Source organism: Sceloporus occidentalis, unplaced genomic scaffold (assembly GCF_023333645.1).
Source record: "Sceloporus occidentalis isolate IW3139 unplaced genomic scaffold, rSceOcc1.0.p SCAF_1, whole genome shotgun sequence".
Lineage (NCBI taxonomy): Eukaryota > Metazoa > Chordata > Lepidosauria > Squamata > Phrynosomatidae > Sceloporus > Sceloporus occidentalis.
Window position 1 is genome coordinate 69,148,192 of NW_028316981.1, and position 22,783 is coordinate 69,170,974.

General features: G+C 40.4%; 1 protein-coding gene across 8 annotated transcripts in view; it reads left to right on the forward strand.

The window, feature by feature from the left end:
- SFMBT1 (Scm like with four mbt domains 1) overlaps positions 1–22,783 on the forward strand; it is a 119,387-nt gene that overhangs the window by 41,056 nt on the left and 55,548 nt on the right. For 4 of the 8 annotated variants that reach the window (XM_089523990.1, XM_089523962.1, XM_089523952.1 and 1 more), the window contains one exon: positions 18,202–18,385. In XM_089523990.1, coding sequence (XP_089380116.1) covers positions 18,325–18,385 — 61 coding nt within the window. In that variant the 5' untranslated portion in view covers positions 18,202–18,324. Of the gene's footprint in view, positions 1–2,379; positions 2,398–5,057; positions 5,353–13,032; positions 13,083–18,201; positions 18,386–22,783 lie in introns of those variants that run through there. The other 4 variants (XM_089523999.1, XM_089523979.1, XM_089524008.1 and 1 more) reach the window with 4 other exon arrangements.

Below are 22,783 nucleotides of genomic sequence, written 5' to 3' on the forward strand. Positions count from 1 at the left end.
CACTAATATGTAATATTACTTACAATTGCTAAACATTAGTGATTACAGAAAGTATAGTTTCCTTTTAAGGAAGTGTTCTTTATCTGGTTGGTCACACTGGAGAGCATTAAAAAGCAGCCTTTCCTATGAACACATATAAAAGCTACTTTCACTTGTAACTGTGTGTCATTTTCAGTTTTGCTGTTCCTAATATATGAATGCATTGGATGCTGCTACTTTCTTCATCAACCTTTACCCGGCTGCATGTAGAATGCTAACTCATAAACTGTTTGAAATAAAAAGCTGCACACAGAATTGCTGTAGATACAGACCTAATCATGCAAATGAGCCGTGATCATTTTTTAAAATCTTGTGGACAGATACATTGAAAATATTTCAGAGTAATGTAACTTCTCCTATCCAGATGGCACAATACTTGGTTGAACCATCTGGTGGAAGTGGAAGTGTAGTGTGTGGGTTTTTTTGCTGTCTCAAGATTAATGCTGCACAACACTATTATCCAGTGTGAATAAAGTAAAAACATTGAAGCATCTGAAATTTTCTTTGCCATTCATTTTACAGCTAATTGTGACAAATTTCTGTTCCCTACTGTGAGCCTGGCCTATTATAAAGACATTTTCTTTCCTTGAATAGTGGGTTTCCCCCCCCTCAAGTACAGCTGTAGTCTATTTGGCTGCATGGTCACAACTATATTCTTTAATTGGTTACATTATTGTTAGTATAACAATTCACTTCCGGTCCCAGTACAAAGTGTTGGTTATTACCTTTAAAGCCCTACATGGCTTGGGCCCGAGTTACTTGAGGGAACGCCTCTCCCTACACAATCAGCCCCGCACTTTGAGAACATTGGGGAAATTGCTACTCGAACACCCTAAGGTCCGACTGGCAACAACCCATCAAAGAGCTTACTCAGCGATAGCTCCTACTCTTTGGAATGCATTTCCTGAAGAGATCCGCCTCAGCAGTACACTGGAAGCCTTCAAAAAGGTGTTAAAACTTATCTCTTCCAGCAAGCATACCCTCCTGACTCACTGTAGAGAACTTATTCCCCAGTTAGATTAATCGATATTTTATAGCTGTTTTTAGATAATTTTATTGAATAATTGTGATTACTATTGAAATGTTTTTAACTGTTTTTATACTGTATGTGACAGCTCTTGTAGATGTGCACCACTTTGATCTCAAGGAAAAGCGGTATAAAAATAGTTTATTATTAGTTTATTAGTATTAGTTTACTTTTAAGTTAGCATCTAGTTTTAGTATTATTATTGTTTTTACTTGTAATTGCCTTTTGACCCCTATGTTGAGTATACAACTTTAAAAACATGAAAGAGTAAAATTATCAGCGATAGAAACCCAAATACAATCGCAACATTAAATTATTTTAAAAGCAACCAAGAAAGAATGTTTTGTAGCCCTTTTAAAAAGTCATTTTGGCAGGGAATCTGATGGAAGGAGATGATAAGAAAGGAATTCCAGAGCTGAGGCATCTCTCTTTTGTCACATCACCTACTTCACTTCAGAAGGAGAAACTTTAGGAGAAACATCTTAAAGATGAAGTGTGCTAGTGTTACATTTGCTTGTCCTTCCAGTTCATCAGATGTTTCCAGTTGCACAGGACTTTAAAGGTTGAGACCTGAACTTCATTGATGCACAACAACAAATTGGTAGTCAGTGCTTTCTCTTTGTATTGGCAGAATATATTGGCTCGTTTACTGTTAGTTAGTACCAATTATAATTGATCCATTCAGTCATTTGTTAAATGGTGAATCAGCACATAGATAAATCTAATGGATCCAGTGGGTCTACTCTAGTCTGGGCTAAAAGAAAATGTAGGCCAATGTCTTTTGTTAATACCATTTGTATGGTCACAACCTCTGACCTTTATCAAGCACTACAGACTTGATAACAGACACTGACGTGAAGCAGCTTTTGGCAGAGCTGTTCTCTTTTCTGGAATGCACTAAGGTTAGTTGGCACCTGTAAAATAGCTGACAAATCACACTGTTTTTCTGGTTTAATAATTTATTTATTGCCAGGACACTCCCTCCTCCACAGAGGAACAGGCTTGCCAGTCTAACCCATTTGTGTGCTTTGCAGAGACCAAAAAGAAGAAGGACAAGTTGCTTACCTGTAACTGGTTCTTCGAGTGGTCATCTGCGGATCCACACAAATCCCACCCATCCTCCCCTCTGTCGTGTCCTTCTCTCTTCCTTGTCTGCTCCTATGGCGGACCTTTTGGAACTGAGAAAGGGCAGGAAGACATAGAGAGTGGGCGGAGCTACCACCAAAAAGTCTTCCCTAGAGAGTCCAGTAGGATCCGGAAATGCTGCACAGGTGCAGAATAACCCATTTGTGTGGATTCGCAGATGACCACTTGAAGAACCACAGTTACAGGTAAGCAACCTGTCCATTTTCAGTTGCTAATGGAGTTGAAATCTTACTGCCTGGATTTTGTGACTCTTTGTCTCTCAGTACCCACATACCCAAAAAAGGAAGTGGCCTCTGCCTGCATTGATATCCTCCAAACCATCTTAAATGACAACAAAAACAAAATCTTGACAAAATATCGACTCAGCCAAGCAACCTTCCAAGGTTGCTAAAATGAATATCCAGCTTGCTGGGAGCAAATAGCTCCCACATTGTAAACTGCTTAAGGTGTGCCTGAGACAGCGGTTCCCAACCTTTGTTGGGCGGCAACCCCCTTGTGGCTGGAAGTCCCGCCCGGCAGCCCTCCTGATTGGTTGGGAGGCTGGGAAAGGGCGGGACTTCTGGCCACCTAGATGTTCCAGTGGCCTTTGCGGCCGGAAGTGCCTCCCGTTCCCAGCTTCCCAACCAATTAGGGAGGTCGCCGGTTGGAAGAAGAGGCGGGACTTCCGGTCGCAAAGGCTGCTGGGAGCCCCTCTGCCTCCTCTTCCTTACCCGTGCTCCTCCATGCCGGCCAGGCCCGCTCTGGCCTGCCGCAGCCGCCATCGGAGGAGGAGGTGGCCCCATCCTCATGCGGTCTTGGCGCCAGCACCCGCAGGGAAGATGAGGAGGGAGCCCTGGCACCATCTCCATCTCTGCACAGTCCCGGCACTGGCACCCGTGGGGAGGAGGAGAAGGTAGTGCCCCAGCCCCATTCCCATTCCTGCGCAGCGCCGGCACCTGCAGGGAGGAGGAGGTGGTCCCGGCCCCGTGTGGTCCTGGCACTGGCATCCGCAGGGAAAAGAGGAGGAGGAAGAGGGGGGGAGGAGGAGGAGGCAGCCCCAACCTGGCGACCCCCAAGAAAGGGTCGATCGACTCCCGAAGGCGACCCCCAGGTTGGGAACCCCTGGCCTAAGTGCACTGATAAGTGGTATAAAAATGCACTTGCTGTTGCTATTGCTGTGGCTTTTAACATTGTTCCAAAAGCTTGCATGTATTTTGTGCATTTTTGGTTGGTCAGATAAAGGTTTGTTGAGTAAAGGTATTGTAGATTTTGGATGTCTTTCTGTAAGATCAACATGGCTACCCCTGGATAAATAATAATAATAATAATAATAATAATAATAATTTTTATTTATATATCCCGCCTCTCCCTATGGATCGAGGCAGGAGAACAGCACATATATAAAGTTACACATAGTTAAAATACATTCTCATTATACAAAGCAAAATTTAAAAACACATTAAAATACCTGTACATGTGCAATATCAAAATCTGATTCCTCATCAAGTTCCGAGTGGAGTATCATCTTAAGCCAGGGGTAGGCAACCTTTTTGAGCCGGGGGGCCAGGTTGCTGTCCCTCAGACAACTGGGGGGCCGAAGCCGGGGGGTGGAGCTTCACCCTCCGGGGGTGGAACCGCATGCTGGGGGTGGGGCTTCCACCCTCCAGGGGCGGAGCCGCATGCTGGGGGTGGAGCTTCCACCCTCCAAGGGCGGAGCCACACGCCAAGGGTGGAGCTTCCACCCTATGGGGCGGAGCTTCCACCGAAGCATCATCATCGTTATCACCACCTCCACTACTATCATTGTTACAGCAGACCTTTCAGCAATAAATGCACCAAAAATACACAGAAATGCACTTTGGAAAGTCACACTCCTCCTCCTCTTTCTCCTCCTCCTGCTCTTTCTCATTGAGAGGGGATTTTGCACAAAGAACACCCAGGGCAAGTAGTAATAATGATAAATAATACTAAGAATAAAGTTACAAGCAAGGAAATTACTACAATGCAACTGAAAATAAACTGCAGCAAGCATGCACACAATTTCAACCCAGAAAAGCCACAAGGTGCTCAGAGGGGATTTTGCAGAAAGAACACCCAGGGCAAGTAGTAGTACTACTACTAATAATAATAATAATAATAAACTTACAAACAAGGAAGTTACTACAATGCAACTGAAAATAAACTGCAGCAAGCATGCACACAATTTCAACCCAGAAAAGCCACAAGGTGCTCAGAGGGGATTTTGCACAAAGTACACCCAGGGCAAGTAGTAGTAATAATAATAATAATAATAATAATAATAAACTTACAAACAAGGATGTTACTACAATGCAACTGAAAATAAACTGCAGCAAGCATGCACACAGTTTCAACCCAGAAAATCCCCAGGGTGCTGAGAGGGAAGTTTGCAGAAAGAACACCCAGCTAACCCCCTCCCGCAATGAACCGACCTCTCGCCTTGCTGTGGCTGCAGCTGCCGCTCTGGCTCCCTTTCTCCCTGGTTCTGCACTCCTTCTGCGTCCTCCTCCTCCTTTCCCTGCTCTTAGGGAGGAGGAGGAGGAGGGCGGAGAGCGAGGTGGAGCCTGCTGCAGGCCTACTGCAGCTCCTGGAGCCCTGTTGGAGTGCTCTAGGGGCTGCACCAGGCCTCCTACATGGGCGCCGCCATTTTGTTTTTCAAAATGGCGGCTGAAATCTCGTGTGACCTTTGACATCCTGAGGTCACGCGAGACTTCGGCCGCCATTTTGAAAAACAAAATGGCGCCCCGGAGCGGCGAAAAACGGGAAATCGGCGGCAATTGGCGACAGGACTGCTCGGGGGCCGCTTGGAAGGCCTTGGCGGGCCGGATTCGGCCCGCGGGCCGCAGGTTGCCTACCCCTGTCTTAAGCTGTTAAAGCAGGTCTGGGGGGTAGGCTCATCAGAAGAGATCCGTCTTGATTGCCTTCTTAAAGGCATCTAAGGTGGTAATGAGACGGATCTCCTCCAGCAAGCCATTGCACAATTTGGGAGCCTTCACAGTGAATGCCCTATGGGAAGTAGATCTTAATCTCGTCTTCGGGCAGTCCAATAGGTTCTTCCCTGTAGTTCTGAGAGTGTGGGGCGGATTCTGTAGGGAGAGACGTTCCTTCAAGTAACTTGACCCAAGCCATATAGGGCTTTAAAGGTAATCACCAACAGTTTGTACTGTGCCCGGAAACTAATCGGCAGCCAGTGAAGAGATCTTAAGATTGGTGTTATATGGTCAGTCCTAGGTGTACCGGTGACCAGTCTGGCTGCAGCATTTTGTACTAATTGAAGTTTCCGAACTTGATACAAAGGTAGCCCCATGTAGAGTGCATTACAGAAGTCTAAATGAGAGATTACCAGTGCATGCACAACTGCTTCAAAGTCCTTTCGGTCCAGGTAGGGACGCAGTTGGCGTATCAACCAAAGTTGGTACCAGGCACTTCTGGCCATCACATATACTTGAGATGATAATTGTAGTGATGGATCCAGAAGAACCCCCAAACTGCGCACTTTGTCCTTTAGGGGAAGTGTGACCCTGTCCAGGACTCGTTGACAAATCTCCATCCCTGGATTTGGGGAACCTATCGCGAGTACCTCTGTTTTCTCTGGATTCAGCCTGAATTTGTTTTCCCTCATCCAGCCCATATGTTCCATGTTATCATTTCTTGTTTGTATATTGCAAATACAGACCAAAATAGGCCAAAAGGGATGATACACAGTCCATTCCATGCTCCAGGGTGATTCTCTGGGGTGAAATGAGACCCTGTTTGCTCCAAATCTGGCTGCAAACTCTGGAGAGTCCCCTGAGTGCACAAATTGTTGTTGTTGTTGTTGTTGTTGTTGTTGTTGTTAAATTGTGCTGGTGTGAGGACGAGGGCTGTTGGTGGGTGGGTGGTGGGCAGAAGAGGCCAGGAGGAGCGAGTCACTGACCTCTTCCCACCTGTACCTTCACAACTCCTGCCACAGCAGGAGGACCAAACAGGTCCTCCAGCACATAATGCATTTTAACAGGATCAGGGCCAGGACGGGGGGATGTGGCCAGCCCTGCTGCTAGTGGCCCATTGTGGGTGGTGCTTGTTCAGACAACTCATCCTCCCCTGGAATCTGGAAGCCCTGGTGGTAAGCTGGGTTCTCCCATCAATGCAGACATGGCCTTGGCACATGGTTCGTATATAGCTGGCCAGCAACATTGTACTAACTGCATGAGTGAGTATTTATGGACTTGCAGTTGATGTAGAATTGACAGTGGTGTGTTGCACAGTTTATCCCAGATGACTAAAGGATAATTGGTGACAAAACACTGCTGTTATTTTGACCTGTTTTACTCTTTAATTTGTTAATGCTTGTAAAGTTGATTTGAGGAGAAAAGATGCTTGCCAGAGGTTCTGTGCATTGACTTTCTCTTGTACTGACACAAAGCATGAAATTGCAAGTGCTGCAAAATTAAAATTCAGGTGAAGAGTAAGGGAAGGAGGATGTGCATATTGCCTTATTTGAATAGTATTTAAATCTTTAGCTTTTGATATTGCTTTCTCATTGTGCCTCTCTCATATGCATATAGAGTCATGCTCATTTACAGCCTTTACTAATCAGTTGTTATGGAGTAAATATCACATCTATAAATAAAGAGCAGTCCTTTGTAAATCAAATGACAGAAATGATCTTGCTGCAAGGGAGAAAATCCCTGTGACTACTTGCGTGATTTTCAGAAACACTTGGAAAATAATGGGTATAATAAAATATTTTTTTTAAAAAAGTTTTCTGTCCCTTCAGCTGTCCTTCAGTAAATATATAGTATTTGAGCCGTGATCCTGTTTCTAATAATAATAATAGGATTTATTTATATGCCGCCCAATCACTGGGAATCTGGGTGGCTTACAACAGAGGGGATAATACAAGGCAATAACAATAAACATGAATTAAAAAACAAATGTAACATAGCAATGCATTAAACAATAACAATAAAATAACATAGTGATTAACAATAGCAATAAATGACAAAAATACATAGCAATTATAGCAACAAAATACATAGTAATTATAGCAACAATATAGAGCAAAACAGGTAAAAAGAAATTATATAATAATAACAAATACAACTCTCATGGAATGCAACACAATAATACAATACAATACAACTCTAACCCCCCACTTTGAATATACAACAAAAACTCCAAATATAACAATGAGAAAAACTAAAATAAATCATTAAAACCATTAGTCAAACAATCAAAACGATCAACCTCCAGCTGAATCTTCCATTGCCTTTTGAGGCTCTCGGATGATGGTGGGTGGAGTTCTACTACTTAATATGGTCAAGTTTCCATGAGGTGTCTTTTGTTGCTTTGTACGTAAAATGAATTTATTTTGAATGCGCCTGGTGCCAGATATTGAAGCAAAAGATCAAAGATCAGTGTGTACTGTTTTAATGTGACTTCTTATCAGACAGTATCCATTTTGTTAGGGGTAGGACTTGTCTCTCCCCCCGCCAGATGTTACTGAACTATTATTATTATTATTATTAACCTTTATTTATAGAGCGCTGTAAATTTACACAGCGCTGTACATACAATCTTTTTAATTAGACAGTTTCCTGCCCTCAGGCTTACAATCTAAAAAGACACAACACAAAGGGAGAAGGGAGTGGTGGTGGGGAAGGGGATCAGGTCCAGTAGTTCTTCTCTACCTCCGAGGCCTGGACCAAGGGAGATTGACTGGAGGGAGAGGTTGGCTTTTTAATGGATAGTTAAAACAAGGCATCCTGGGGCAGAGAGGGGCTCACCCCTGGGAATGTTTCACTAAACAACATAGTCTTTAACTCAACTTTAAAACTGGGTAGAGAAGTGATGAGGTGTGCACGTGGTGGAAGAAGATTCCAGGAGTAAGGGGCAGCAAGTGAGAAGGGACGAATCCGGGAGGGGGCAGTGGCAATCCTATGCTGGGACAGGAGACCTTGACTACCAGAGTGGAGGGTATGAGTAAGAATGTAAGGAGAAAGAAGTTCAGCTATAGCTTTCAGTAGCCCTAGCCAGGTAATGGAAAAGACTGTTGGGAATTATAGTTAAGCAGCCAATGGAGGACCATACAATTCCTCCCCTTGCAGTATAGGAAATAGAATAAAATCTCTTTATTTAAATTAGTTGTTAACTGACTTTGAGTCAACCTTGACTCATGGCAACTCTGTTGATGAGACATCTCCAACTCTTTCTGTCCAGCTCCTGCAGGTTCAGGCCCATGACTGCCCTAATTGAGTCTAACCATTTGGCATGTGGTCTTCCTCTTTTTCTATTGTCTTCTATTTTCCTAGTGTTGTTGTATTTTCTAATGAGTCATGCCTTCTTGTGATGTGGACAAAGTACAGTAGACATCTTAACTTCAAGGAAGAGTTCAGGCTTGATCTGCTCAAGGACCCATTGGTTTGTCTTTTTGGCCATTCACAATATCCTCAGCACTCTTCACCAGTTCCACATCTCAAATGCGTTAATTTTCTTTCTATCTGCTTTCTTCATTGACCAGATCTCACATCAGTATACAAATCATTTGCCTGAATCCCATAGGGTAGTCCTAACTAGAGCAGACTAATAGAATATAGTTTTCAATGGTAAGATACTGCATAGGTAAATCCCATCGATTCAGTGGATCCACTCTAGTTGAAACTAACATTTGAATGCAGGCCAGTGGTAAGACTACAGCCAGGGTATTTGAGATGAGGAGAGTCAGCCTCAGGCGAAGGCAAAAACAAATCACCTCTGGACAAATCTTGCCAAGAAAACCCCATGACAGGGTTACCATAAATTGGAAATTATTTGAAGGCACAAAACCATAATTGCAACAACAAATTTGAGAGTCAGGGCTAGTATATACTACCACTTATCCTGAGGTAACAGTCCCTATACTTGCTCCAGCTCAGATTTGTTTACACATCTTTAGGGTGTTTGGGCAAAGGCAAACTGAAAGAGCTGGAATCCTAGCAGGGCTAAGCCTGCTTTTCTGGTATGTCTTCTCTCTACTCTGTCATGAAGACATTATGTTGTCAGTGCTTCCTAGTAAGATGTTGTTGTTACCTTTTGAATAGAAGGGGTTGTGCATGTTTGCCGGCTTTCATAAATGAAAAAGTAGGCTGGCAAAGATGTCAGACTCTTGTTATCCAGCCCTGTGTTTTATTAAATTTAGCATTCCATAGCAAACGCTCTGTCCCCTTTTTAAGTTTTCACACTTGAAGTATATATTGGGAATTTGGGCAATATAGATCTTTTTGGTGAAACTGTTTCTTCTCTTTCCATTTATTTGCCTATGATGTTGCATCAATTAAAACTTACTCAGCTGTTCCAAAACACTTCGTTCAGTCGGCTCAGCAAGTACTTGCACATTAACAGAGCTTATCTTCCAGGAATCTAGCTTGGTAGCCCCAGGCCTAGCTTCAGTCATAAGATGCAGTGGGAGAAAAAAGTATAATAATGAACTGAAAGAAAATCAAGGTAAAGAAAGCCCTTGAATACTTACGATTGCACACAGAATTTCGTCAGCAGCAGGGAAAAGTAAGGCCCAGCATTTACTTTTTGTTTCCACTAATTTTGTTCTCACAGAGTTAAATGATATACAACATTCTTTTCATATGAGAAGGTGAATTTTTTTCCATTGTTAGAGCTTCTTCCAGTCTTGCTTCTGCTCCTGTTTGCCAGTTAAATCAACACAACCCTTTACATTTTGGATGGGTAGTCTGCCTTCATGCAGTCACTTCCCTTTCACACTCTGTGTCCTGTTATAATTTGCTTGCAGTGAAATTGACTGTGATCACCGTATTTCTGCAGCTTGGATTTCTAAAGCTGTAATTATTGTGTTGACTGGAAACTCTCTTCTTTATAACTTTATGTGTGTCTGATAATAAATACAGCAACCATTATTTCTTCAAGGTTGTCATCCCTATTAAATCTTCAAAGAATATCTCAGAAACTTGTGTTACAAGGTGTTTGTCTATGGTTTGTTCTCCCTGACTCAGTTTTAGCTATGAGTAATGGGAGTGCTTGCCTGATTAGTTCTTTTTTGGTGCCCCCCTCTTTTTTCCCCCCAGAGTTGCAGCTTTTCCTAACAGCAGGGAACACCTGACTGGTTCCTTAGTAGGAATAAATAGCAGAACAAGATGAGGATATAATTTTGGAGAGCATTTCCCGTTCAGGCACATCCATTTGAAATAAACACTGAAACTGTAGAAATGAACAGTAAACGTGTTCGGTATTTTCTGCCTTCGGTGTTGAGGAACATGTGCTCAAAAATAGGAGTCTGTGATTAAAATGGAAGTCAGTATTGTGCTTAGAGATCTAAATGAACCCTCACATTTTCACTTGTAGAGCACTCCAAAGAAATTGCTTAAATAACTTGAAATTACAGAAGATTAGAAAATGTAGTCATTCACTTTCAATTGTTAAAATTTTGGCCTTGGATGGGAGATGGAGGCAAATTGCAAGAATGCATAGCATTAAAACAACAATTGCAATAAAATGTTCTTCTTCCATAGGATGAACCTGGATTCCTCCAAACATTGCCATGTCAAGGAAAGTGGTGTGTGTGTGTGTGTGTGTGTGTGTGTGTGTGTGTGTTTATGTATGCATGCACTTTCAGGTTGCCTGTTGACTTATGACAACCCCATGAATTTCATAGGGTTTTGATAGGGAAGAAATATTCAGAGGTGCTTTTGCCAGTTCCTTCCTTTGAAATATGGCCTACAGCATTTGATATTTGTTGGCAATCTCCCATCTTAGTATTAACCACGTCTAGCCCTGTTTAGCTCCCAAGACGAGATGAGATCTGATGCCTTTCAGGTATTTAGGATTGTATACCATTATATAGAAAAAGAGTGCAAAGGCAGGCTTTCTGCTGAACATTAAAAAACCCAAAAAGAATGGCCATGGAGGAGCTACACAAATTCAGTCTAGATAATGAAGAAATCGAAATAGTAAAAGTGTTCCCCTACCTTGGATCAAACATTGATCAGAATGGAGTCTGCAGTCAAGAAATCAGAAGACTAGGAATGGGGAGGGTAGCTATGAAAGAACTAGAAAATATCCTACAATGTAAAGATATACAACTCTGTACAAAAGTTGTCCAATCCATTATATTCCCTATTACCATGTACGGATGCAGGAGCTTCACAGCTTAAAAAAATAAGAAGAAAATCAACTCCTTTGAGATGTGGTGCTGGAGAAGAGGTTAACAACAACAACAGCAAACAAATACAGTCATCCCTCCATATTTGCGGATTTGATTATTCACGGATTTCATTAATATGTTCTCTCTAGGACTGTCTAGGTCCTCCAGTGCAACTCTGTGGTCAACTTTAACTAAAAGTTGCACTGAAAGACCATTTGTAGCTACTCCAGTGCCATTCTATGGTCAGTGTATGTTGGACATTGACCACAGAGTTGCACTGGAGGACCTAGAGATTCCTAGAGAGGTGTCCTCTCAAGTAAAAACTGTGTTTTTGTTATTTGCGATTTTCCCATATTCACGGGGGTCTTGTTCCCCTAACCCTAGAGAATATGGAGGGACAACTGTATTTAACTGCCCACTTTGTAGTCTGAGATTATCGAAGAGGCTTGTATGAAGAATACAGCAATAACAATAGAAATCAATTAAATTATTAAAATCAAAAGCACTGGAAGTAAGATAAAAGAAAACGAATATTCTGAGTTTGAATTATTGCTTTTGTTCTCAGCAGAATAGAAAGGTTACGTTCTTTCCTTCTCCTGGACTAAATTAGCCATAAGGGCAACCAAAGTTGCAAAAAAAAAAAATCATTGATGTTACTAAGGGCCAGCTGTTACACATTTTAATTCCACACACCTTTCTGAAGTCTTTCTTTCCATGCCTTACATTTGTCATGTTGCTTTTTGGATTTCCCATTTCTTGAAACTTGCCTGTTTATACACCTGTTGTAATTCCCAAAATATTCCCATGAGTATGATACTAATGAAAATGCATTTCAAGATTAATCTCATTCTTATTTCAAGCAGATTGAAAAGATGCTTAGCAGTTACTTATTTATTTACTTTATTTATATGCCAATGAAAAGAAGGAATTGCAAAGTAAAAGGCTACTGGAAGAAAAGAGGGAGAAGTAAAACCAACATGTGAATCAACATTTTATACATTGATGTTGTTGTTAGCTGTGCTTGAGGTGTCCTGGATTCATGGTGACCCTGTGGATGAAACTCCCCTTTCCTCCACTGCTCTACCCAAGTCTTGTAGATTCAGGCCCATGTCCTCTCTGATTGAGTCTATCCATCCAACATGTGGTCTTCTCTTTCTATTGCCCTTTTTGTGCCTTCTCATGATGTGGCCCGAAGTACAACAGCCTCAGTTTCATCATCTTGGCTTCCAAGGAGAGTTTGGGCTTGATCTGATCAAAGACTCATTTGTTTGTCTGTTGGCTGTCCAAAGTATCCTCAGCACTCTTCTCCAACACCACATCTCGAATGCGTTGATTTTCTTATCCATTTTTTTCACTGACCAGCTGTCACATCCATACATGGTGATGGGGAATATAATTGCTTAGACAGTTCTAATTTTAGTGCTCAGTTGTATATCTTTACTCTTTAGAATCTTACCTAGTTCATGGCTAGTCTAGTATCTAGCAAGCATGGCAGTTAAAGTGGGGTCAAACTGCATTATTTCTACTGCTGCCTTGACCGCGGCCTGTCCAGTGCCCCTCCCCTCTTGTTACCCATTTCAACTGCCTCAGAACATTCTGAATCCTCCTTTCTAAGGAATTCCAACGTGCTGCTGACTGATCACTGTCCTTGGCATCCAAGGAGGATATTGGAAGTGTCATTTCTTCTCCATCAAAATTTGGAGTTGTGGGTTTTCCTAAAGAGACACTGGACTACTTATGGTATACAGTGGGCTCTTGCTATCTGCTGGGGTTTGGTACCAGGACCCTCCGTGGATACCAAAATCCATGGACGTTCAAGTCCCATTATATACAGTGGTGTAGTGAAATGGTGCCCCTTATATAAAATGGTAAACTCAAGGTTTGCTTTTTGGAATATCTGTAGAGAGAGAGGGAGAAAAGTGGTAGATGGTTTAATCTGTGGTTTAAGAATCTGTAAATACAGAGGGCTGAATGTATAGCCATGTTATACTCCTTTAAACAGTTATAAGTCCTCTAAGGACAAGAGGGGCATCAGAGTCAGTAAAGACCATAGTTCCGATGAACCTAAGGAGAAGCGTTCTTGCAAACGCAAACATCCTGAAGAAAAAGATTCTTCCTCTAATTTTTTTGAATCTAACATTAGCTTACATTTCCAAAATTAATTTTTTTTCTGAGTGATAGAAAACCTGGATACTTTAGTTAATGTTAACACAGATATACACTATTACTTGACTCATATTTTTCCTTTCTTTCAGTTTTTGAAGCTAATGTAAACTCTAGTTGCCACTCTCTGTGGAACCTTCAGAGTGTTTTATAAATTTCTGATGAGAAATCATCTCAGCATCCAGCAATTTGTATATGGTGGCATATGGAGTAAAATTATATAAGATGGAATAAGCAAAGCTTTTTCCTGGAAATTTGCTGTTTTATGCATTGTATTAATCATCTAAATTAGGTCTAATACATATGATGCATTGTTATTATAAACAAAGTAGTTGGAATTGACTACTTTGGACTTTAGAACATAGATATTAAATGTGCTTCTCTGAGTTCATCTAAAGTTTTTACCTTTGAAGTTCATAATGATTGATCATGTTGCCCAACAAAAAGATTCACACTGACATTCATTTTGAATATTTTTATCACACGCTTTAACATATACAGTTAGCATTATTAGGATTTATTGTTCACTTGGCTCCAGTCACAACATGATACTTTTCTTCATGATCATGAAGAAAACTATTATTCCATTCATTTGCTATGTTCACAGGTGCATACAAATATCAAAGTAATGCTTTTGGTATTAAGGTGTGAAATATAAAACATTTCCCCCCCAATTAAATCCAGTGCAAATTCTCGTAATTAGCTGTTGAATGTGCATAGGCTAGATGTTTCTTGCCACTATAATTACTACTCATATTTGTCCTCTGATCTGTAGGAAACACAGGAAACTCTGGAACAAGTATTCTGAAGTGGAAGTTCAGTTAGTTAGCACTTAGTAATTTAATAATTGAATGACTATCCTTCAGCAGGGGTGGGTGGGGAATCAAAACTACTGATATCCCAGTCCTATAGGCAAGTGCAGTGATGCAAACAGCAGCTTGTGTCAAGGGTTGGAAAAAATAATTTGAATTCTCAGTATCAGCATTATATTTTTAGGTGTTGCTGTGGCAAGAGTTGGAAAATATTTTCAAAGCACCAATACCCATCAACCAGTTTTGCTTTACTGATTTGTTTGTAGAATACCGATATGCCAGGTGTCATCTTACAACAGCTGACTCCCCATTTGCGCCTTCATTTTTTGATCCATACATACTATACCCCATTTCTTTGCTCCATATTATAATGGACCATGTGCTTGTCTAAACAATATCTTTCACCATGGTTGTTCAATGATAATAACTCCGGCTTCAGTGCTGATTCTGCATCTTGAATCAGCTGTGAGTTCTGGACTGTGGTGACACTACTGTGATGATGTGCCACGACAATACATCTAGTCCTGTATTCTGATTTCCAGTATCTACTTTACTGTAACTGATTTACACGAGTTATTTATGCGCCTAGTTACCATTTTGCCTAAGCAAGAACCAGAACATGGCGCCCTTTAAAACCACCGTCTGGGCAGCTTGGAAGCGTGGCGTTCATATGCCGCCTGCAGCCCAGATGTAGGTGGCTTCAAGGAGCTCTGGTAGCACAGCCTTCATACACCGCCGGAGTGGCTTGAAGCTGCCTTTTCCCCGGCTGAAAAAGAAGCGGATCTTTGCCACTCCTTTTTCAGCTGGATTCAAGGCAGATTGGGGCCATGGCATATGTTTGCTGCAGCCCCAATCTGTCTTTCGCCTGAGGCTGAGAGTGTGTGACTTGCCCAAGGTCACTGAGTGGATTTCATTACTGAGTGGGGAATCAAACTCTGGTCTTCAGAGTCATAGTCCAACACTCAAATCACTACACCATACTGGCTGTCAATAGCTGGCTATAAAAGAGGAAATTGATTTGGGTTTGTGCTGATCTATGGCCTTAATAAATAAATTCATTCATTCAGTAAATTTGAGTTAGCTGCTGAAAAGTGAGTGTAGTCAAGACTGAAGTCTGTCTGTTTCGCCCGTCTGTTTTGCCCTAAATTTGTCAATAGGCGAAATACTAGGTAACACATCTTGAACTTTTGGGACCAAATTAGGCACAACAAGTTCTTTAAATGTGGGGGTAAGAAAAGAGGAGAATGTCTATTGCTGAGTCCTTAGTGCAAAAACATACTGATTTGTTGCTTCTCTTGCCATGAAAATAACATTACTCTGTGCCTTTTCTTTCCTCTGTACTTGCAAAAACTTTCATATTTTATGATACAGAAAGACTCTTAATTCTTACTTCTTTGTTGAATGGATAAATAATGAATAACCCAGTTTATGCACAGAAGTCCTACTTGGAAGGATTTATTTATTTCAAAGTTTGTATGCTGCCCTTCAGTCTCCAAAACAGAACCCAAAGGCAGCTAACAATAAAACTGCAGTGGGCCCACCACCAACATAACCATTTTTATCTTTCACCTTTTGATGGCTTCATTTTAAATGGTTTTTATTCTATGGACAGTTTAATTGTTTTTAAACAATGTTTTATAGGCTTTTACCTAAGTCTTTAATTTCCCAAGAATGACAATAGTAGTAGTAGTAACAATAACAATAGGCACTACCAGGAAGGAGATGGCTCTTTAAGTATCCTGATTCCACACCACCACACCACTGTGCCAAGGACTGGTCCAATATTTGTCCCCGTTGTTTCTTGCTTTTCTGGAATATGGTCTTGAAGCCAGCAGAGTCAGTGGACCATCGCTTTGAGTACTGCTGATGTAATGTATGCAAAAAGAAGATTTGGTGCTTTTCTACATATACTGTACTATAGATTGAGCTCCAGAAGTAGTTTCAGAGTAACAGAGTAGTGAAGGGTACTTTCCCCTTCACCCCACTGTCCATGTGTACCCTCACACCTGTGGTGGAGGATTGAGAAACCTAGTGAAAATCTTTAAATGGTGGAGGGAGAGGAAGGTAGAAAAGTGAAAAAAGGAGCAGGGTTCGTGTACCTTTAATGGTTGTTTGGAAAAGGAAATTTCAGCAGATGTTGTTTGCATGACATAGCCCAACATGACACTTTGGGTTTATGCTGGTAGTAGATCTGTTGCAGACTAGAGAAACTTGTCCTGCATCCAAGAAGAAAATAATGTGAGGATAACAATAATGTGGCATCTATTACTGGATAGATCCAAGAAACATATTCAGGGGTAGCAGTACAAGCAACATTCAGTAAAATCCACAAAAGAATGACATCTTTATTGGCCAACCAAAATGCACAAAATATATCATGCGTGCTTTCAAAACTTCACTGACTTATTCATAAGGTGTTTTTAAACATCTTTGCCTGATGAAGCCAGTGTAGCTCTGAAAGCTTTCATGATGCATTTTGTGCAGTTTGGCTAACCAGTAAAGGTATTACTCTTTTGTGGATTTTGAATTTAGATACAAAAGTAGATTAGATACCTTCAGCTGGCACACTTCTTGGTGATAGGGCATAGCTCTTGTAAACAAGAAGCAGCCAACCTATAAGCCTGTAAGCAACAATTAAAAAAAATTATATCCCCAGATTTCTGCTATGGTCTTAAAAGATAAAGTTTCCCCCCCATCAATTCCAATAAGGGCTAGCAGAGTAGATCTGGCATATCTCCAACTGAATGGTGTATGGTTTGGGAATTGCCATCTGAAAGAAGTATCTAAAAGATTATCAGAAAAACATCCCCTGGAAAGTCTCTTTTATTAGAAGTACACAGACCATATATCAAATAATATGCATGTTTTAAAAGAGTAATGTAAGAGCAGTTCTCTATGTATAGAATACAGAATTATTTTCAATAAATCTTGAACCTTATAAATCCTAGCACATACTAGAGATACAATATATGTTTCTCACATAAAGAAGTTGTCTTGAATTAGATAATATAAATGGAACCTTAGTTGCAGTACATGTAAAGCCAAAACAAATTTGAGGAGTTCTTTATATCGAGATACATGTCAGTAAAACAAAACATGTGTTATATTGACAGTGATACAGCAATAATTAACTTGCATTATTGTGTGGAAGAAGGAACTTACAAGCTGAACGTCACCTCTCAAATTACCCCTCATTGCTGAAGTACAGCTGAAACAGCTGTATTTTCATAATAATAACAGGGTTCATAGGGAATGTGCACTTTGTTTTAAAGTAGTGCTTCTCAAGCTAGTTGATATGTGGAACTGGCAAGTATTATTTTTTCCAGCATTGTCAGGGGCTAGCCCTATATTTGTGCCCATTGGGTATAATCCTTTCTTTCTTGGAAACTTGCCAGGGACCATCACTTTGAACAGTACAGTTTTAAAGCGCAAGAATGATCCTGCAAAGGCAGTTCTTAAAAACTCTGTATGTCTTATTCTTAAAGAGAAATGTTTTTTTCTCCCCCATTGCTGCCCCACTGTTGAAATTAGGTGGCAAAAGGTAGCAGTGTAGTAGTTGAATTGTGGTCCCCAGACTTGTGGAAGTTGCTATTTTTTTCTTTGCAATGTTTTCCCTAAACTGACATTTGTCATATGGGTTAGAATACAAACATCCCCATTAACGTGTGGATTGTAGATTATGAGAATTGTAATCCATCCCTTTTGCAGGCCATCAAGTTGAGAGATTTCTCTACCATGGAAAATGGTAGATCTTCTGAGTTTGGAGTTGATAAAAATATACCTTAGCACCACTTGTTCTAAGTCTATATTAATGAAAAAGCAAGAATTTATATGTTCTGGTTTATGAGTACAAGTAAAAACACATTTTCAATTCTCCTTTACAGCTTCTTTGAACATACAAGAGCTTGTGAAAAGAAAATCAGCAGAGAGCAGATGAGTTCAAGACAGTGACTGGGTGGCTTCCATTATTTCCTGCTCTTAAAGATTATTGCCAGATTTCTGTGGAGATGAATGGAGAACAGCAGCATGAGACAGGTACTGCAATTATGGAGCCTGGAGTCACAACAGGTATTTTCACAGCTGGCAACAAATTCTGAACATAAAATCCTGGTTCATCCTTGTGACACAGTTGATTAGCAGTGCAGTCCTATGCATGTCTGCTCAGAACTAGGTCCCACTGAGAGCAGAGGATTTACTTCCAGTATGATGTATAGGATTGCCTCAAACTGCTTTAAAAGTAATGTTGTCTAGAAACAGGGAAATTCAGAGTGTTCCTCATCAGTACATATGTCTGATATGTATGCAATCACATTACATATTGACTGGCAATTCCCATAGCCCGGGTGAAAACTACTTGTTGATCCTAAATAATATCCCACCTCATACAAAGACTTCGTAGTCCTTTATTCTGCCTGCTGTGACTGTATGGCTGTATTCAGATAAAACAATGGTATATTGTTAGGAAAATAAAAGCTAACCTTGCTATTCCCCAAGATCATAGCGCTCCCTCCTGCCTTTTTCTGAAATTTCTTCCATAATTAGCTCAAAAACCAAAAACCTCCAAACCATGATGCTAGCTTGTGTCAAATCAATTTAAACTTCTGACACAATACTCAGTTCATTTAATATTGGAGGCAAAAAATATTCCAAAAGCCTCCTAACAACTATGCCAGAGGAGGAGAGGATAGTACATGAATCCAAGATACTGAATGCCTTTAGGTTGATACTGATTTGTGGCAACCCTATCACAGGGTTTGTTTTGTTTTTTGTTGTTTGTTTTTTTGGCAGTATTTATTCAGAGTGGGTTTACCATTGCCTTCCACTAAGAACAGAGAGTGTGACTTGCACGATGTCACCCAGTGGTTTCCATAGCTGCTCAGACCACTGTCCTTGTATGAGCCTATCTGTTCCCTGAGATTATTGGGAGATGCCCTTCTCTCAGTCATACTGCCTTTGTAGGCATGGCTTGTGGGCACATGAGGCTGGGCCTTCTTGGCCACTGCTCCCAGGTCTGGAAGTCCCTTCCCAGTCTAAATGAACTTCTTGCTGTCCTTCCTTCAGTAGACAAAGACTTTTTTATTCCAATAGGTTTTTAGAACTGAAGGTTCTTAAAGAAAGGGATCTAGTGGGTGGCAATTTTGCTTTTATTGAACTGTTTTAACTGTTTTTTTTATTCCTTTTTGGTGTATGTTATAAATTGTTCTAATATTATAAGTGGGTTAATTCTACTTTAATGTTGACCGTTATAGGTTTTTAAGGATATAGTACTTGTTTTAAAAGTCCAGAGTTTGAAGTTACCACTTTTTATAATTTGCTGGATTTATTTTTGAACCTCAGTGGACAGAATCAAAAAAAGAGTTACACAGAATGCCATAGGTTCCTACCACACTACAAAACTAATGCAGTTTGACACCACTTTAACTATCATGGCTCCACCCTGGTATGTGTAGTTCTCTGTGACAGAGAAGGCTAAATATATTATAAAACCACAAATCCCAAAAGTCCATAGCATTGAGCCATAGCAGTTAAAGTAGTGTCGAACTGCATTATTTCTTCTGTGTTGCAGCAGTCTTAGACTGAGGTAATTCTTTTAAGCGTTGAAGTGTAGTGCAAAATATTAAAATGTACCTAGATCCAAAAACTACATGTTCAGATGAATAGCTGTCAGCCTTTCTTGTTTAACAAAAATGTAACAAACACCAACACAATAGATTGGAGGGGGGCTGTCTGTAAAAGAAAAGCTATATGGGAGACAGTTGAAACTTGGGGACATGGTTTACTATCCTTTCGATAACCATGTTATAAAATGCTTACTGTGTAGGTTTAGTTCCATGTAACAAAATATGACTCTGGGGGAACACACATCTGCTTGGATGAGGGTTGCATTTTATGTGCTGCACTTCACAGAGCTTGTTTAGGTGAAGCATAAGTGGTGTGCTAAACCTCTTTCTCATTAGAGCTTGAATTTTGTAATGCCTCTGTTTCATCATCACAAACCACATCATACATTTATAATCTAGAAACTTAAGTAATGCTGATTGTGATTCTGTGGCCTGAAATCCTGTCAGTTACTCATTTGGAGCATGTGTGCCCTTTCTCTTTCAAAGAATAAATATGCTGACAAAGGGAGTAATGCCAGAGTATATTTAATGTGGGTGATGCAATCTGCCATAAATAGGGATGTGAAGTGTTAGAATATTTCATTAACATTAGACTTGGCTGTCCTCCTACCCACTTCTCTTCCTGTTTGCCCCTAAGGATGTGAGTACATCCAGTGGTGGGCATGATGGGGCTTCTGTATTTAATAATTAGCCCCACCCAATATTTAGTCCTCAGCTATTACTTAAAATATTAACTTGCCTTTAAATTACCAAACTGGACACTGAATTTTTTGTAATTCTTCTTTGATAGATCCTGTCAATTTGTTAGCCACTTCCTGTGATGCATGTTGGTTCCATTAGAAGAGAAAACACACATTCAGAAACAGAAAATGACATTTAAATGACAGAACAGTCTATGGTATGGGAGTGGGAAGTAAAAGATAGTTGTTTTAGCTGCAATAGGGGAAAATACAGTCCCACTGACATGCCTGTTTGTTTGTTTTTTAAGCTATGTTACCCCAAGTGATGTTACTCACTCTCTGAGGCTGTCTTGAAGGAGGTACTTAGAGAAATAATAAAGTGGCTCATGTTGACTCAGGCCATAAGCAGGTTTATGACCGAAACAACTGTTTGTCAAAACTTGTATTCTGTGCTGTATATAGATCAAAACCAGCACTTCACATTGGGCCCAGAAGCTTAACAGTTGGCACATGATGATGATGATGATGATGATGATGATGACAATAATAATAATATTTATTTATTACCCACTTCTCTCAATGGATCAAGGCAGGGAACAACAGACCAACAAAAACATAACATCAATTATTAAAACAGTCCACATTTAAAATTTACAATTTAAAATATAGATAAGCCTGCTGGAAGAGACTAGTCTTTTATGATATCTTATATTCATACAGCATATTCAGCTGTTGAATCTCTTCCAGCCGGTTGTCCCACAGTTTAGATGTGTACACTCACCTTGATTGTGGGAGATGTTACTGTGAAACAGACTGACATTCAAAGGAAGGATCTGGATACACCAGACTGGCAAATAGTGCTACTCCCACTTGTAATCACCCTGATTTGGACCCTGTCTGCTCCTTTTCCTCTAGGTCAGTAACTTCTCTTCCAGACATATGACTAAAACCCCCAAAACATGCTCCAAGCAACATCCTTAGGACTGGAGCGTGGCTTTGGTGCAGCTTTTGGACTCTTAGGACGCATGCATCATTGAAATACCATACCTCCAAAGTGACTCGAAGCAGCTGTATTTTGGCCTGTCTGTAACAGGCCTAAGTAATTTTCTGTTAATACCTACATGATTTTTTTGTAATTTAAGGGCTTTGTATAAAGATATTGAGGAAAGAGTGCATGGCCATGTCAAGTGAGCTACATTTTTGTTTAAAGACTGATCCAGTAAGACATTTAATTTAGAATTTTCTCCTAATAGACATAAGCCTCAAATCAAAGGTGTTTTGGAAGGAGGTGATGTTTTTTCTTCATGTACCTGCAAGTACCACCACCTGTGTCTTCTCTGTAACATTCTTAATTCTCCTTCTCATTTTGTTGATGGTTGGTGTTGGCTGAGCTTGCAACCAATTTAAAATGCAAAATTCTATGTTGCATAGAATTGCCAATTAGTCTTGCTACATGTTGAACCATTTTCAATGGGCTTTCTTATAGAAGTAGCCACAGTATTTCTCCTTCTTAGACATGCTGAATCAATAAGTGAGATTATTGACTGCTGCTAACTGACTGGCAGGATCAACACAGGTGACATAAACATCTGTAGTGTCAGATCCTCTATATTAGTTGGTGCCATTGTTTAATAGATCATGAAAAGCTATGCTCTGATCTTTGAAAATTGGGTGTGCCACAACATTTGATTTTCCTGGACAAGACGCTACTAGAAATGGAGAAACATAATGTTTTTTAATTGTCAGGCAAGTCTGTATTCTATCCCCATATAATATGTTTATCTTGCATGCTGAAAATGTCATACACAAAGCAGGATCATACTCAGAGGAGGAAAGTCTGAAAATTGGAAGAAGGGACATCAACAATTTGAGATATGCAGATGACACCATACTACTAGAAGATAGTGAAGACCTGGAATGATTACTGAGGAAAGTCAAGGGAGAAATAGATAGGATTTTGAAGATATTTCACTGAATAATAAATTTAGAATTATCCGTGTGCCATCACTGTGTATGTATGTGAGAGCATACGTAAGAAAGCTGCCACAATGAAAATCAGTTCATTTGAGATGTGGTGCTGCAAAAGAGTTATACAGATACCAACTGCTAAAAAGATAAATCAATAGGTTCTAGAGCAGTGGTTCTCAATCTTCCTAATGCCACGA